Genomic DNA, 12,557 nt, shown 5'->3' with positions numbered 1-12,557 from the left:
AGGAGAACTCCACCCAGAAGAGGAAAGTATCCAGGGGTGCTTTGTGCTTTCAAGTGATATGTATTGGAATGCACTTTCCTAAGCATCACTAGCTAGGAAGCACCTTTAAACATTTCTAATGAGTGCTCTGCATTCCTCTTCCTCTTCCTCCTTGTGATGAGTATTGATGTACTCCTTTCCCAGGTCCATAGAAAGGCTAGGCACAAATTTTTTTTTTTTTTTTTTTTTTTTTTTTTTTTTGAGACAGAGTCTTGCTCTGTCGCCCGGGCTGGAGTGCAGTGGCTGGATCTTAGCTCACTGCAAGCTCCGCCTCCCGGGTTCACGCCATTCTCCTGCCTCAGCCTCCCGAGTAGCTGGGACTACAGGCGCCCGCCACCTCGCCCGGCTAGTTTTTTTTTTTTGTATTTTTAGTAGAGACGGGGTTTCACCATGTTAGCCAGGATGGTCTCGATCTCCTGACCTCGTGATCCGCCCGTCTCGGCCTCCCAAAGTGCTGGGATTACAGGCTTGAGCCACCGCGCCCGGCCCAAATTTTTGATAAATAATTGGTTAGAGGGAGAAGTTAAAGACTCAATATTATTTTACCCTGTCTTCCTTTCAAAGTTTTATTTTTCAACTTCAGGATTCTCTTCATAGAACCTTTAAAGCAGGGACAATTTCTTGTTTAAGCCCTACATGACTAGTGCCTATCATAGTATCTAGAGCAAACAGGCCTTCAATAAACGTGTGGAGAATAAAGGAATCAAACAATATTGGGCTATGCAGTTGGCATAATTGGAGAAATTTTCTAAATGTTTTGACCATTTTCTCAAATAAAATTTTTTTTCTGCTTCCCTTTGTTCAATGATGCCTCTTTCATTATGTATTAAATTCTTATGTACTATAGTCTGTTTCCGGCCTTCATTTTTTTTATTCCCTATCCATTTTCTTTTTTGGTGTTGGTCCATATCATTTTCAATATTGTTACTTTATAATATGTTCTAATATCTTAGATCTTAGATATGAGGCTAATTGTGCCTCGTAACTCCTGTTTTTCAAAATAGCATTTTATACACTTGCTGAGTTATATTTGTGTAGAAGTATTTGGTTGTAGTCTAATAAAAATAGCCTACTGAGATTTTTGGTTGAGATTACATAAAATCTATAAACTAATTTCTTTTTTGTTTCTTTTCTTTTCTTTTTTCAGGCAGGGTCTTGCTCTGTTGCCCAGGCTAGAGTGCAGTGGCATGATCACAGCTCACTATAGCCTTGAACTTTTGGGTTCAAGCCATCCTCCCATCTCAGCCTCCCAAGTAGCTGAGAGTACAGGCATATGCCACCTCACCTGGCTAATTTTTTTTATTTTTTGTAGAAACAGAGTCTCACTATGTTGCCCAGGCTGGTCTTGAACTCCTGTGAGTTCAAGTGATCCTCCCACCTTGACATCCCGAAGTGTTGAGATTATAGGCATGAGCCACTGCACCTGGCCGACTAATTTCTATATTGGCATTTTTGTGCTGATTTTTCCATCTCGTAACAAGGTATATTTTCCCTTTATTCAAATCTTCTGTTATGTATTGTAGTAGGAATGTATGTTATTCTTTATATGAGTCTCTCATTCAACCAGCCTGCTCTCCTGATTCCCATCTCCTGCCACTATGCTCACTGCTGGAGATACAAAGATGAGCATCCCCTAAGGTTAGCTATTTCTGCAAGAAGCTCAATTTGGTGAACGAAAGAGATAACCCATCAAATAATTACAACTAACTCTAGTAATTATCATGATAAACAGAACACAAGGTGCTAAGGAAGCAGAGAGCCCAGGGTACTGACCAAAACTAGAGATATTAAGGAAGAATTCCTGGAGGAAGGGACCCTTAAATGAGTCTTAAAGGCCAAATGGAAGTTGGCCAGATAAAAAGAGAAGTAAGAATATTTCAGGCAGACAGAATGTTCATTGGGGTGTGTGCTCAAAAATAAAGAGATAAAAAATAAAATGTTTTAGGAGCTGCAAGTAGCTGGAGTATTGGATGACAGTGGATAGTAGCTGGAAATGAAGATAGAAAGTAGGTAGGAGGATGGCAGATTGTGAAGGGACTTTTATGAAGAGGTAAGAGTGGATATAGCACCAAAGAATTTAAGTGGAGGAGTGAAATGGTCAAATTTATGCTTTAGGAAAAAAGTCCCTAAAAAAGAAAACACTAAAAATAAATAAAGGCTATCCTAGCTGCAGTGTGGAAGATGGCATTAAGGGGTACCAAACTTAGCCAGAGGTCAACCAGGGTACCTTCATAGTCATCTGGAGGCAACATGCCCTAAGGCATGTTGGGGCAGTGGGGCTAGGGATGGAGGAAAAGGAGGAATCCCAGAGCATTAAGGAAGTGGGCACAGACAGACAGCACACATGCATGCTCACACACCCATTCTTGTCCATGCTTTCCAAAGTGCTGTATAGTTTTTACTAGTTTAAACAGGATCTGTTCCCCTGTTGTGTTCTGACTGGCTGTTGCTGACTTAAGAAAGCTACTGGTACTGCGGGGCAGCGAGAGCCGCGGGAAGGGCTCTCCAGGCGATATACGGACGGCAGGCGTCGTGGCAAGGAAAAGTGACTAGCTCCCCTTCGTTGTCAGCCAGGGACGAGAACAGAGCCACGCTCCCACCCGGCTGCTCACGATCCCTCGGGGGCGATGTCGGTCGCCGGTGCCCGAGGCCTGCGGGCCACCTACCACCGGCTTCACGATAAAGTGGAGCTGATGCTGCCCGAGAAATTGAGGCCGTTGTACAACCATCCAGCAGGTCCCAGAACAGTTTTTTTCTGGGCTCCAATTATGAAATGGGGGTTGGTGTGTGCTGGATTGGCTGATATGGCCAGACCTGCAGAAAAACTTAGCACAGCTCAATCTGCTGTTTTGATGGCTACAGGGTTTATTTGGTCAAGGTACTCACTTGTAATTATTCCAAAAAATTGGAGTCTGTTTGCTGTTAATTTCTTTGTGGGGACAGCAGGAGCCTCTCAGCTTTTTCGTATTTGGAGATATAACCAAGAACTAAAAGCTAAAGCACACAAATAAAAGAGTTCCTGATCACCTGAACAATCTAGATGTGGACATGACCATTGGGACCTAGTTTATTATTTGGTTATTGATAAAGCAGAGCTAACCGTGCATTTGGAAGGCACAACAAAACTAACCGCAACTGGTAAAAAAAAAAAAAAAAAAAAAAAAAAAAAAGAAAGCTACTGGTTTTTAAAAATATATCTATCTTATATTCAACCCGTGGATCAGGATTAAAAAATTCATTAAAATTAAAAATTAAAAAATATATATGTATCTTGTATTCTTCCGTTTTTTAAACTTTTAGTTTAAGTGCTCAGTCGACTTCTTTAGCCTTTCTAGGTATTTATTTTTATCTAAGTACTTTTGCGTATTGGTATTTTTGACCCGTCACCTTTTTTCCATTTTTATTATGAAATTCTCAAACGTACACAAAAATAAAGAGAATATTATAACTCCTATATGCCCTTCATCTAGATTCAGTAACTATTAAGATTTTGCCCTACTTCTTCTTTCTGTTTTTGCTTTTATGTTGTTGCTGAGGTATTTTAAAGCAGAATCTCAGACCTTTTGTCATTTGAACTCTATGCATCTCTAAAAAATATGGGTATTTTCTCATGTAACCACAGTGCCATTGTTATTGTGCTTAACAAAGTTTACAATTATTCCTTGGTATAATTTAGTATCTAGTACATATTCATATTCCTTGTTTATCTCAAAATATCTTTTAACAGTTGGTTTGTTCCAATTGGGATTTGAATCACGCGTCGCATTTGTTAGTTTGTACTCAAGAGACTTTTAATCTACTTCAGTCCCTAACCCTAGCCCCTTTTCAGAAAAACAAACGAAAAACAACAACAAAAAGAAGAACCACTGACTGTGGAAGAAACCATGTCTGTTGTCCTGTAGAATGTCCCACATTCAGAATTTGTCTTGTTTCTTCATACTATAATTTACTCCTCTATCTCTCCTATTTCCTATGAATTGGAAGTTAGCTTTGAATGACTAACTGGATTATGGTTCTTTTTCTTTTGGGGAAGAGGATAAGGCTACTTCATAGGTTAAGGGTGTGAAGTACTTCTGTTTCTTCTGTCTGATAGTCCCACTCTTAGGGATGCTAACATTGAACAGTGGGTTTAGATGATGACAGCTCATCCCTCCATTATAAATTTCCCCATCAGACTCATTGAATTAGTTCATCCGCTGATGATTGTCTCTGAATGAATTATTTCATCAGGGCTACAAAAAAATGTTCTCATTCTATCAGTCTTTTCACATTTATTAGCTAAATAATATTCCCATAATAACTAGGGCTATTTTATTGTCTTGAAATATAGTATGTACCTCCTTCCCCCAAAAAACTAGATAAATGCTTAATTCATTTTCTTTTATAGTAATTTCTGGTTAAAGAAGTTACCTTTGTTGTTCTTTTTAAGAATCTATTGATTTCGCTTCTAGTTTATGACTTAATTCATTGGCTAGGCTGCTGGTTCTCCCCCAGTGATTATCTTATTATCTCAGTCCTTTTGAAACAGGTTTCTTTTGCACAAGAGTCTTTACATCCTTGGGTGTGTGAATGACTTTCTCAGTGCCACATGTCAGTCAGTCCATCTAGTCCCTGCACTTTTCAGAAGAAGATGTAACAACCTTTCCTTTGGTTTTTCTCTTCCTGTTCCAGGTCACACTGTGAACAAGATGCGTAAACACTCAGATTCAGAAGTGGCTTCTCTTGCCAGAGAAGTTTACACTGAGTGGAAAACTTTCATTGAAAAACATTCAAATAGACCTTCTATTGAAGTTAGAAGTGATCCCAAAACCGAATCGTTTAGGAAAAATGCCCAGAAATTACTCTCAGAAGCCTTGGAATTAAAGGTAATGCCCTAAGCATATACAACTGTTATGTACCCATAATAATTAATTTTTAAAATAGAAGAAAAATAAAGTAAATGTCCTGGTTAGATGTGATTAGTAGGTGCTCTTGGTTAAATGCCTCATGATTTCATAATTAAGATTTCATAGTCTTAATGCTGTGGCTTTATTTTAACCAGTTATTCTTTAAGGATTCTGGATTTATAAGCATTCCAGGAGACAGTGTTGTAGGAGGCAGGCTTTTAAACTAGCAAGATCTGGGGTTGAAACCCTGACATTCTAGTTGTGATACCTTAGGCAGATACCTTAATGTTTTCTGAGACTTGATTTCTTAATCTGTAAAATGAGGATTGTAAGTCCTACCACCTAAGGTATTAAAAAGGTTAAATGAACCATATATGCAAAAGAATAGTAGTGCCTGCTGATTAGAAGTTATTTAATGAATGTTGGTTACTTCCCATTTAAAATTCCTTCCCTTCTCGCTGAAGTAAAAATTCTGTGATGGACTGAATATCAATAGTAAAATAAATAGCTGTCTAGTGAAAAGACTCAGATCCCCCAGTTTTCATCAACAGCCATAGCTTTAGTTTTAAGTCATAAAATCAATTGGATAGACATGCTCCCTATCTTCATGACTTACAATTCAGATGATGTTCATGGTTTGAGGTATACATGCTGGAAGAAGGATTTGTGCTCATTAATAATAATATTCATTATCATCATCAAACAACAAATCTTATAAGCTGATTAATACTCTGGAAAATAACACATATAATAGTCATGTTTCTTCCTTATCCCAGGATATCCCAGAGCAACTCCGCTAAAGTATCCTTAGAGAACAATTTAATATTAATAAAAGAAGCAATTCCGAAGTCTGATTTAAACACTAGATCTGTTACTACAGTCTCTAAAAAAAATTTTTGCCATTCTATCTCAATTATTATCCACAAAAGAAAGACTTGTGATATAGTACTTACTTTTTTTAAAATAAAGTTTTGGATCTGAAGTGAATTTGCACCAAAGCAGCAGCTGCTTTGCCACAGTTCTGTCTTCACCTTCACCATGTTCCTCTTGGTCACAAACGCACTAAGTTGTCTCCAAGTTCAAAGCATTCAGCAAACAATGGCAAGGCAGAGCCACCACAAACGTACACCTGATTTTCATGATAAATACGGTAGTGCTGTATTAGCTAGTGGAGCCACTTTCTGTATGGAGATATGTAGCAACACAAATCGGAATAGAATGGAACCTGTCCCCTGTTGGCAGAGTCACCCCAAAAGAAGGGAGAGATCGGTAATCATCTCAGCTGATGTAATAATGAATTGTTTAAAAAACAACTCATAATTGATGCCAAGTTAAAGCACTGTGTACCCATTAAGATATGGCATTATTGAAGAAATAAAGTACATTCGAAACCTTAAAAATAAATAAATAAAGTTTTGGGTTTTTAAATACAAACTTCTAATAGAAAATGAGAAAAATGTATAAAAGGGAAAAAAATGTAACCCAGACATAATCTTGTTAACACATTGGCACATTTCCTTTTTTGGTAAATTGTTATGGTTTTTTAAATGAATGTTGGGCAAGTTATGATTAACTGAGATTTATATAGAGTGAATTATATGCCGAATGTTCCATAAGATATTTTTATTGATTATTTAAGTAACATTGCAGAAAATTGATGTAATTATTTACATTTGTGTTCTCTTTAATCTTGATCAATTTTAGTGTCATTTTATATATCCTTTTCTATATATCTTTATTTTTTCACGTTTGTAATTTTTTTATTTTTTTGAGACAGAGTCTCGCTCTGTCACCCAGGCTGGAGTACAGTGGCATGATCTCGGCTCACTGCAAGCTCCGTCTCCCGGGTTCACGCCATTCTTCTGCCTCAGCCTCCCGAGTAGCTGGGACTACAGGCGCCCACCACCACGCCCGGCTAATTTTTTGTATTTTTAGTAGAGACGGGGTTTCACCATGTTACAGGATGGTCTCGATCTCCTGACCTCATGATCCATCCGCCTCAGCCTCCCAAAGTGCTGGGATTACAGGCATGAGCCACCACGCCCGGCCCATGTTTATAATTTTTAATGACTATCTGATAGTTCAGTGAATTGCTATGCTGAAAGTTCACTTAATTTTTCCTAAAGGAAGCTTTTTTTTTTTTTTTAATTTTAATTTTTATTTTTTTTTTGAGGCGGAGTCTCGCCCTGTCGCCCAGGCTGGAGTGCAGTGGCCGCATCTCGGCTCACTGCAAACTCCGCCTTCCGGGTTCACGCCATTCTCCTGCCTCAGCCTCCCGAGTAGCTGGGACTACAGGCGCCCGCCACCTCGTCCGGCTAGTTTTTTGTATTTTTTAGTAGAGACGGGGTTTCACTGTGTTAGCCAGGATGGTTTTGATCTCCTGACCTCGTGATCCGCCCGTCTCGGCCTCCCAAAGTGCTGAGATTACAGGCTTGAGCCACCGCGCCCGGCCAGGAAGCTTTAATATGAGTATTAAACCTTGGAAGAGAAAACAAAATATGAAAGTTATAAGTCTGATTTTCCAGAGTATCAATTAGCCAACAAGATTTATTTTAAATAAAGTTTAGTTTTGAAATAAGTCAAAATTATTGCAGAAACATACAGTGTGGGTATATAATATACAGTTAATGTGGTGGTAAATACCAGTTCCCTGTGGTATCTTTTTAAGTAAATGATAATAAAAAAGCTATGCTTGTAAGGATTAATGAGCAGTTTGCCTACTATATTAAACTCCATGATAATTATCCTTTTAGTTTATCCATTAATTATCCTTTAAATGGCACATCAAGTGGTAAGCACTCAAGTGTCATAAAGCAAAGTTAAAAAAGTGATACATTTGTTAGTGCTTTCCAACATAATTGGAAAAAACATCAGATTAAGCATAGCTGAATGGTTTTGTTCTCAAAGAGTAAATTTAAAAAATTAAAAGTATGCATCTTACTGTCTTCCTTAGCCAAAAGTAAAAATAAAAAAAAAATAATAACTCTGCTTTCCTTGCATAAACAGCATTTGATAGCATGTTTATCAGTTTGTTATGTCAGAGAATATAAATACAAGCCCTTTTATATAAGGTTAATTCTTAGCACCTATCATCATCTGAGATATTTCCATATTAGAGTAAATCAATGAACCATCTAATTCAGTATCTGGTCTTTGACAGTAACCAATGTTGAGTGCATTCAAATCAGACATCAGATCTCCATAAATGTACTTAATCAGGCAGCAGTAAAGCATTGGGTTTAAGTTATTGGCCCAGTGACTTAAAAGCCTCTACAATTTGATCCTAGCATGTGTTATTGCAAATACCAAATCTTCGCATTACATTTTTGTAGAAAAATAAATGTTTCCATGTTGTTTCACTCATATCCTTTAATAGTGAAAGCCATAGATGAAGAATAATACGCACAGCCTAAAGGTGCATCTCTTTATTACCCTACAGATCTTGCTTTCTAGATTCATGGATTATTTCCTTGTTCTTGGAATAGTGGAATAGATGAATAAAAACTCCATCGTTGAAACCCAGGCTCCATTCCCCTTTACTTTCTCCCTTCGAGATCTTCTTTGTTCTTCCCCGTCTTTTAGATCTTTCCTCATATGAACATCCCCTGTGGTGTCATTCTCTTACTTCCCCTTCCTCATTATCCACTCTCCTTTCCTACCTCACGGCCTGTGATCATTTTCCTATTATGTCATTTAAAAAAATGAACCTGATTCTCAAAGTGAGCCTGTATCATTAAGAGTTATGAAACACTGGCTGGTTGGCTCAGTTGGTTGTCAGATGGTGCTAATGAGATCCAGGTCAGGGGTACGTCCCCATATGGGACTGTTAGTTTTTCTTTGTTTAATGGCCTCAGACTGCACCCCTGGCTTTGACCAGCTCTCTCATGAATGTATTCAAGTGGTCAAAAAGCAGTGTGGGTAGATAAGTACAAATTCAATCATGCTATTGGAAAACCCACACAAAGTTTGCTTCCAGTGGCTATTCAATTCAACAGATGTTTAGTAAGGATCTACTCGGTGCTGGGGGAGAAGACAAACATGGATGAGTCACATTCCCTCTCCTAAGAAAACTTTACCGTCTCCTGACTGAGAACCTATAAATCATTAATTAAAATATGAGGCAGTCTGAAATAATGGTACTAGCAAGTATCAACACACAAAGTACAGAGCAGTTAAATCTGATGGGGGAATCTGGGAATGTTTTGTAAAAGAGATGGCAGTGGAGCCCACCTTTATCAGAGGCGTAGGATTTTGCTAATTAGAAAATACACATAAAATGGAAACATATTTTATCTGCTATGTATATGATGTTATTAGAAGAGCAAGAAAGAAGAGTTATACATGGGAAGGAAGGGCATTCATTTAATAAATATTGGTTGAACATTTACTATGTGCCACTAACCTATGCTAACTAGGCATGCGCAGTTTAGACATGGATACAACATGGTTTCAACTCTAGCAGTCCTTATAGTCTTCTGAGGAAGATAGACAAATAAATAGTTACAAAACAGTGTGGGAAGTTCCACACTTAAGGTAAACACATGAAGAAGACCCTGTTCCCATGCCCTGAGAAAGCTTACACATGTGACAGACATCACTAATTGGTTATGGCACCAATTCCCACTGATGAAGGAGCTCAAGGTGGTCATGTTTTATATCTTCCTCCAGCTCTAGCCAGTTCATCCAGAATTAGAAAGCTGTATAACACACTTAACTCACAGGCACAAACAAATAAGGATTCTAACTCTCTGTCTCTGGGAAATGTGAACTAGGAGATACCAATAAAACAACAGTACAAGTGTTAAACAAAGGATGTTGGAGGAGTTGTGAGGAAGCAGAGTTGTGAGTAGAGAAAAGATGTGTAGCATAGGAAGAGAGGATAAGGCAGTTAGAATTGGTAGTGAGTAAGGCCCATGGAGAAGAGCAACAACATGTGAGAAAGAGACCAGGCAGCTCATGAGAGATACAGAGAAAGGATCGATTTCTAAATAAATCCCTAGGTTTCTCCCAGTGTTCCTATCCTTATTCCCATTCATACAAATTATCTCATAGCAAAAGCCCTTTTCTCAAGGACTCAGTGAAACTCTGGTCCTTCCACCCAGAAGGGTTCACCTAAAGCACTAGATTAGGACCCACTGGAAAGGACTCACCAACTTGGGTGGGTTTGGATTACCCAAAGGCACTTACAAGACAGGTATTCTTCACTTTGCAACAAACTTGTTGTACACACGGTACATGATGAATCATTTTCTATCACGATTTTAATGTCACATATTTTTCTCCATTTCTTAATTCTGATTGGTGTTCATTTAACAAGAGGCATGCATGAGAATTGTTAGATGCTTGCCTTCTATTACCACCACACTGATGGCATAGCACTTGTCGTGCTGCCTACCCCTGGGTTCCCACCCACTTCTGGGATGTGAGTTTGTGATGGGCAGGATTCACATCCTTTCTGTTCTATCTCTCTAAGATCAGGCCAGACCCAGAGTAGCAATTCAGTTAACTATTTGCTGAATGAAGTATGTGAATTCCAAGACACACTCAGAGTTTGTTTGTTTTTTTTTAATTTAATACGGGTACTATAATTTGCTGGAGTGCTCATGACTTGTTTTACAAACACATATACGCTTCTTCTTTGATAACCACTCCCCTCAAAAAAAAAAAAAAGACTTTCTTGCTAAGTGTATCTCTAACCACCAGTGGAGACTAACCAGCCTCACACCAGGATAAGGAACTTTCTTTCTAGCAAATGCTGCAGGACAAATGCTGGATAGCCAGCTAGCCACCTTTCCAGCTTCCTAAAGTAGTCTGGTGCCAGGCCTGCCTCAGGGGCTAGTTCGGTGCCCACCCAGGAAGCCTTGAAAAACTTGGAGTCTGGGTTCTGAGAACCACAGCGCCAAGTCCACTCACTCCAACACAAGCCGTGGAAATAATCTGTCTGTCATTAGGACCACAAACTTTTGTGAGCACCTTTTGTCAGCTAGACTAAGGCAGATGTCTGGGCCTGGATATTCACTCTCTCTCTCTTTCTCTGTGTCTCTTTCAGTCCTGTTCTGCTCTTTGCTTGGTCCTTATGTCTGACAAGTTTGTTTTTTCTACTTACTTTGGTCCATCTGTCTCATGTTAGGACATTTTATTAAACGTCAGGTGACCCCTTTTTATTTGGGGTATGTTTTTTCTTTTTTTGAACTTTGCATTTTGCACAGAAGAACAAACGTATATGTACAGCTCGGTGAATTTATCACAAAGCAAACACCTGTTTCACTTAGCCAGATCCTACTCATGCTCCAAGTCTCAGATTAAACTTCATTTCCTCTTGAAGCCAGGCACTGCCCTCCTGGGTTGGGTTGCTTTGCCATGGCTGTGTTCTCCCCTGTGCTGGTTCCTCTCCTTTCTCCTGGTGCACAGGATCCTTACAATCCCTGTTCATGGTCCATCTGTCCTACTGGACTAGGCTGCCCAAGGGCCCAAGCACTGAGCCTTCCTTAGTCACTGCTTATTGCTCAGCCCAAGCACAGAGCATGGCATATAGTGCTGAATAAATGTTTGAATGAATGGCTAAGGGAGGAAGAGAAAGGTTAAAGGTAAAAAAGCAAGTGAGAGAGATAAATTTGTCTCCTATTTTCAAGGAATTTTCTACTAGGAGAGACAAACTTAAAATATAGATCATTGGCTGGGTGCGGTAGCTCATGCCTGTAATGCCTCAGCACTTTGGGAGGCCTCAGCACTTTGGGAGGCCAAGGTAAAAGGATTGCTTGAGGCCAGGAGTTCAAGACCAGTCTGGGCAACTTAGCAAGACCCCATCTCTAAATTTCTTTCTTTAATTTTAATTAGCTGGGCATGGTGGTGCATGCCTGTAATAATCCTAGCTCTTGGGAGGCTGAGGCCAGAAGATCACTTGAGCCCATGAGTTTGAGCCTGCAGTAAGCTTTGATCACACCACTGCACTCCAGCCTGGGTGACAGAGTGAGACAGTATCTGTAAAATAAAAGTATACACTTCATTTATAATATATCATGATAGTGACTAGGGGAAGCTCAGGGCATGGTGGCAGCCTGAAGAACTTTCAGTCCTTTGCACTGGGGTCTTTTTGTTTGGTTGTTCTTGCCTCGGCTTTGACATACAAAGAGGAGTGTTTTCCGTAGGGAAAGGTATGCCTTGCTAAGGGAACATGTGCTGGTGCAGAGGCATAGAGGTGTATGAAAGTGGCCAAGAGTGGAGTGCTCAGGGCCGGCTGTGGTCAGGATTGGGGAGGGGAATAGCTGAAGATGGGCCTGGAAAGGAGGGTAGTGCTGGGGGTGGTCTTGGACCAGCATCCAACCTACCCTGGATTCAGACCGTGTAGACAAAGTCCCAGATCTCTCCTGCTTTGATTAGGTCTGGGACCTCAAGATGGCTTGGGCCTGAGCCAGACCACCCCAGAATTGCTACAGGTCCCTCCCCTAGGCCTGCTGTGCTTAATGGAAACTGCAGCGTCTCTCCAATCTCAACCATTCTCTCGGAATGTTGAAGCGGCCATTAGTATGGTGAAAGGGAAAAAACATGAACTTTGGAGTTGAGGGATCCAGGTCAGAGTCCCAGCTCTGTCTCTTAGTAATTGTAAGACCTTAAACCTTTGCCTTTGAACCT

The 12,557-nt window shown here is 39.7% G+C and overlaps 1 protein-coding gene and 2 pseudogenes across 4 annotated transcripts in view; all 3 read left to right on the top strand.

The window, feature by feature from the left end:
- TCEANC2 (transcription elongation factor A N-terminal and central domain containing 2) overlaps nucleotides 1–12,557 on the top strand; it is a 61,022-nt gene that overhangs the window by 31,969 nt on the left and 16,496 nt on the right. For all 3 annotated transcript variants that reach the window (XR_004052267.1, XR_004052268.1, XM_010372472.2), the window contains exon 4: nucleotides 4,711–4,904. Coding sequence is in view for 1 of the 3 variants with exons in the window: in XM_010372472.2 (XP_010370774.1) it covers nucleotides 4,711–4,904 (194 nt within the window). In the remaining 2 variants the exon portion in view is untranslated. The remainder of the gene's footprint in view (nucleotides 1–4,710; nucleotides 4,905–12,557) is intronic.
- LOC104669475 lies at nucleotides 2,513–3,209 on the top strand (annotated as a pseudogene). The gene has a single exon (XR_748992.2). The product of XR_748992.2 is annotated as a mitochondrial pyruvate carrier 2 pseudogene (transcript).
- On the top strand, nucleotides 5,964–6,198 carry LOC115892383 (annotated as a pseudogene).

This window comes from Rhinopithecus roxellana, chromosome 12 (assembly GCF_007565055.1).
Source record: "Rhinopithecus roxellana isolate Shanxi Qingling chromosome 12, ASM756505v1, whole genome shotgun sequence".
Taxonomy (NCBI): domain Eukaryota; kingdom Metazoa; phylum Chordata; class Mammalia; order Primates; family Cercopithecidae; genus Rhinopithecus; species Rhinopithecus roxellana.
The sequence above is the reverse complement of the archived record's forward strand: the minus strand, read 5'-3'. Positions and strand labels throughout refer to the sequence as shown.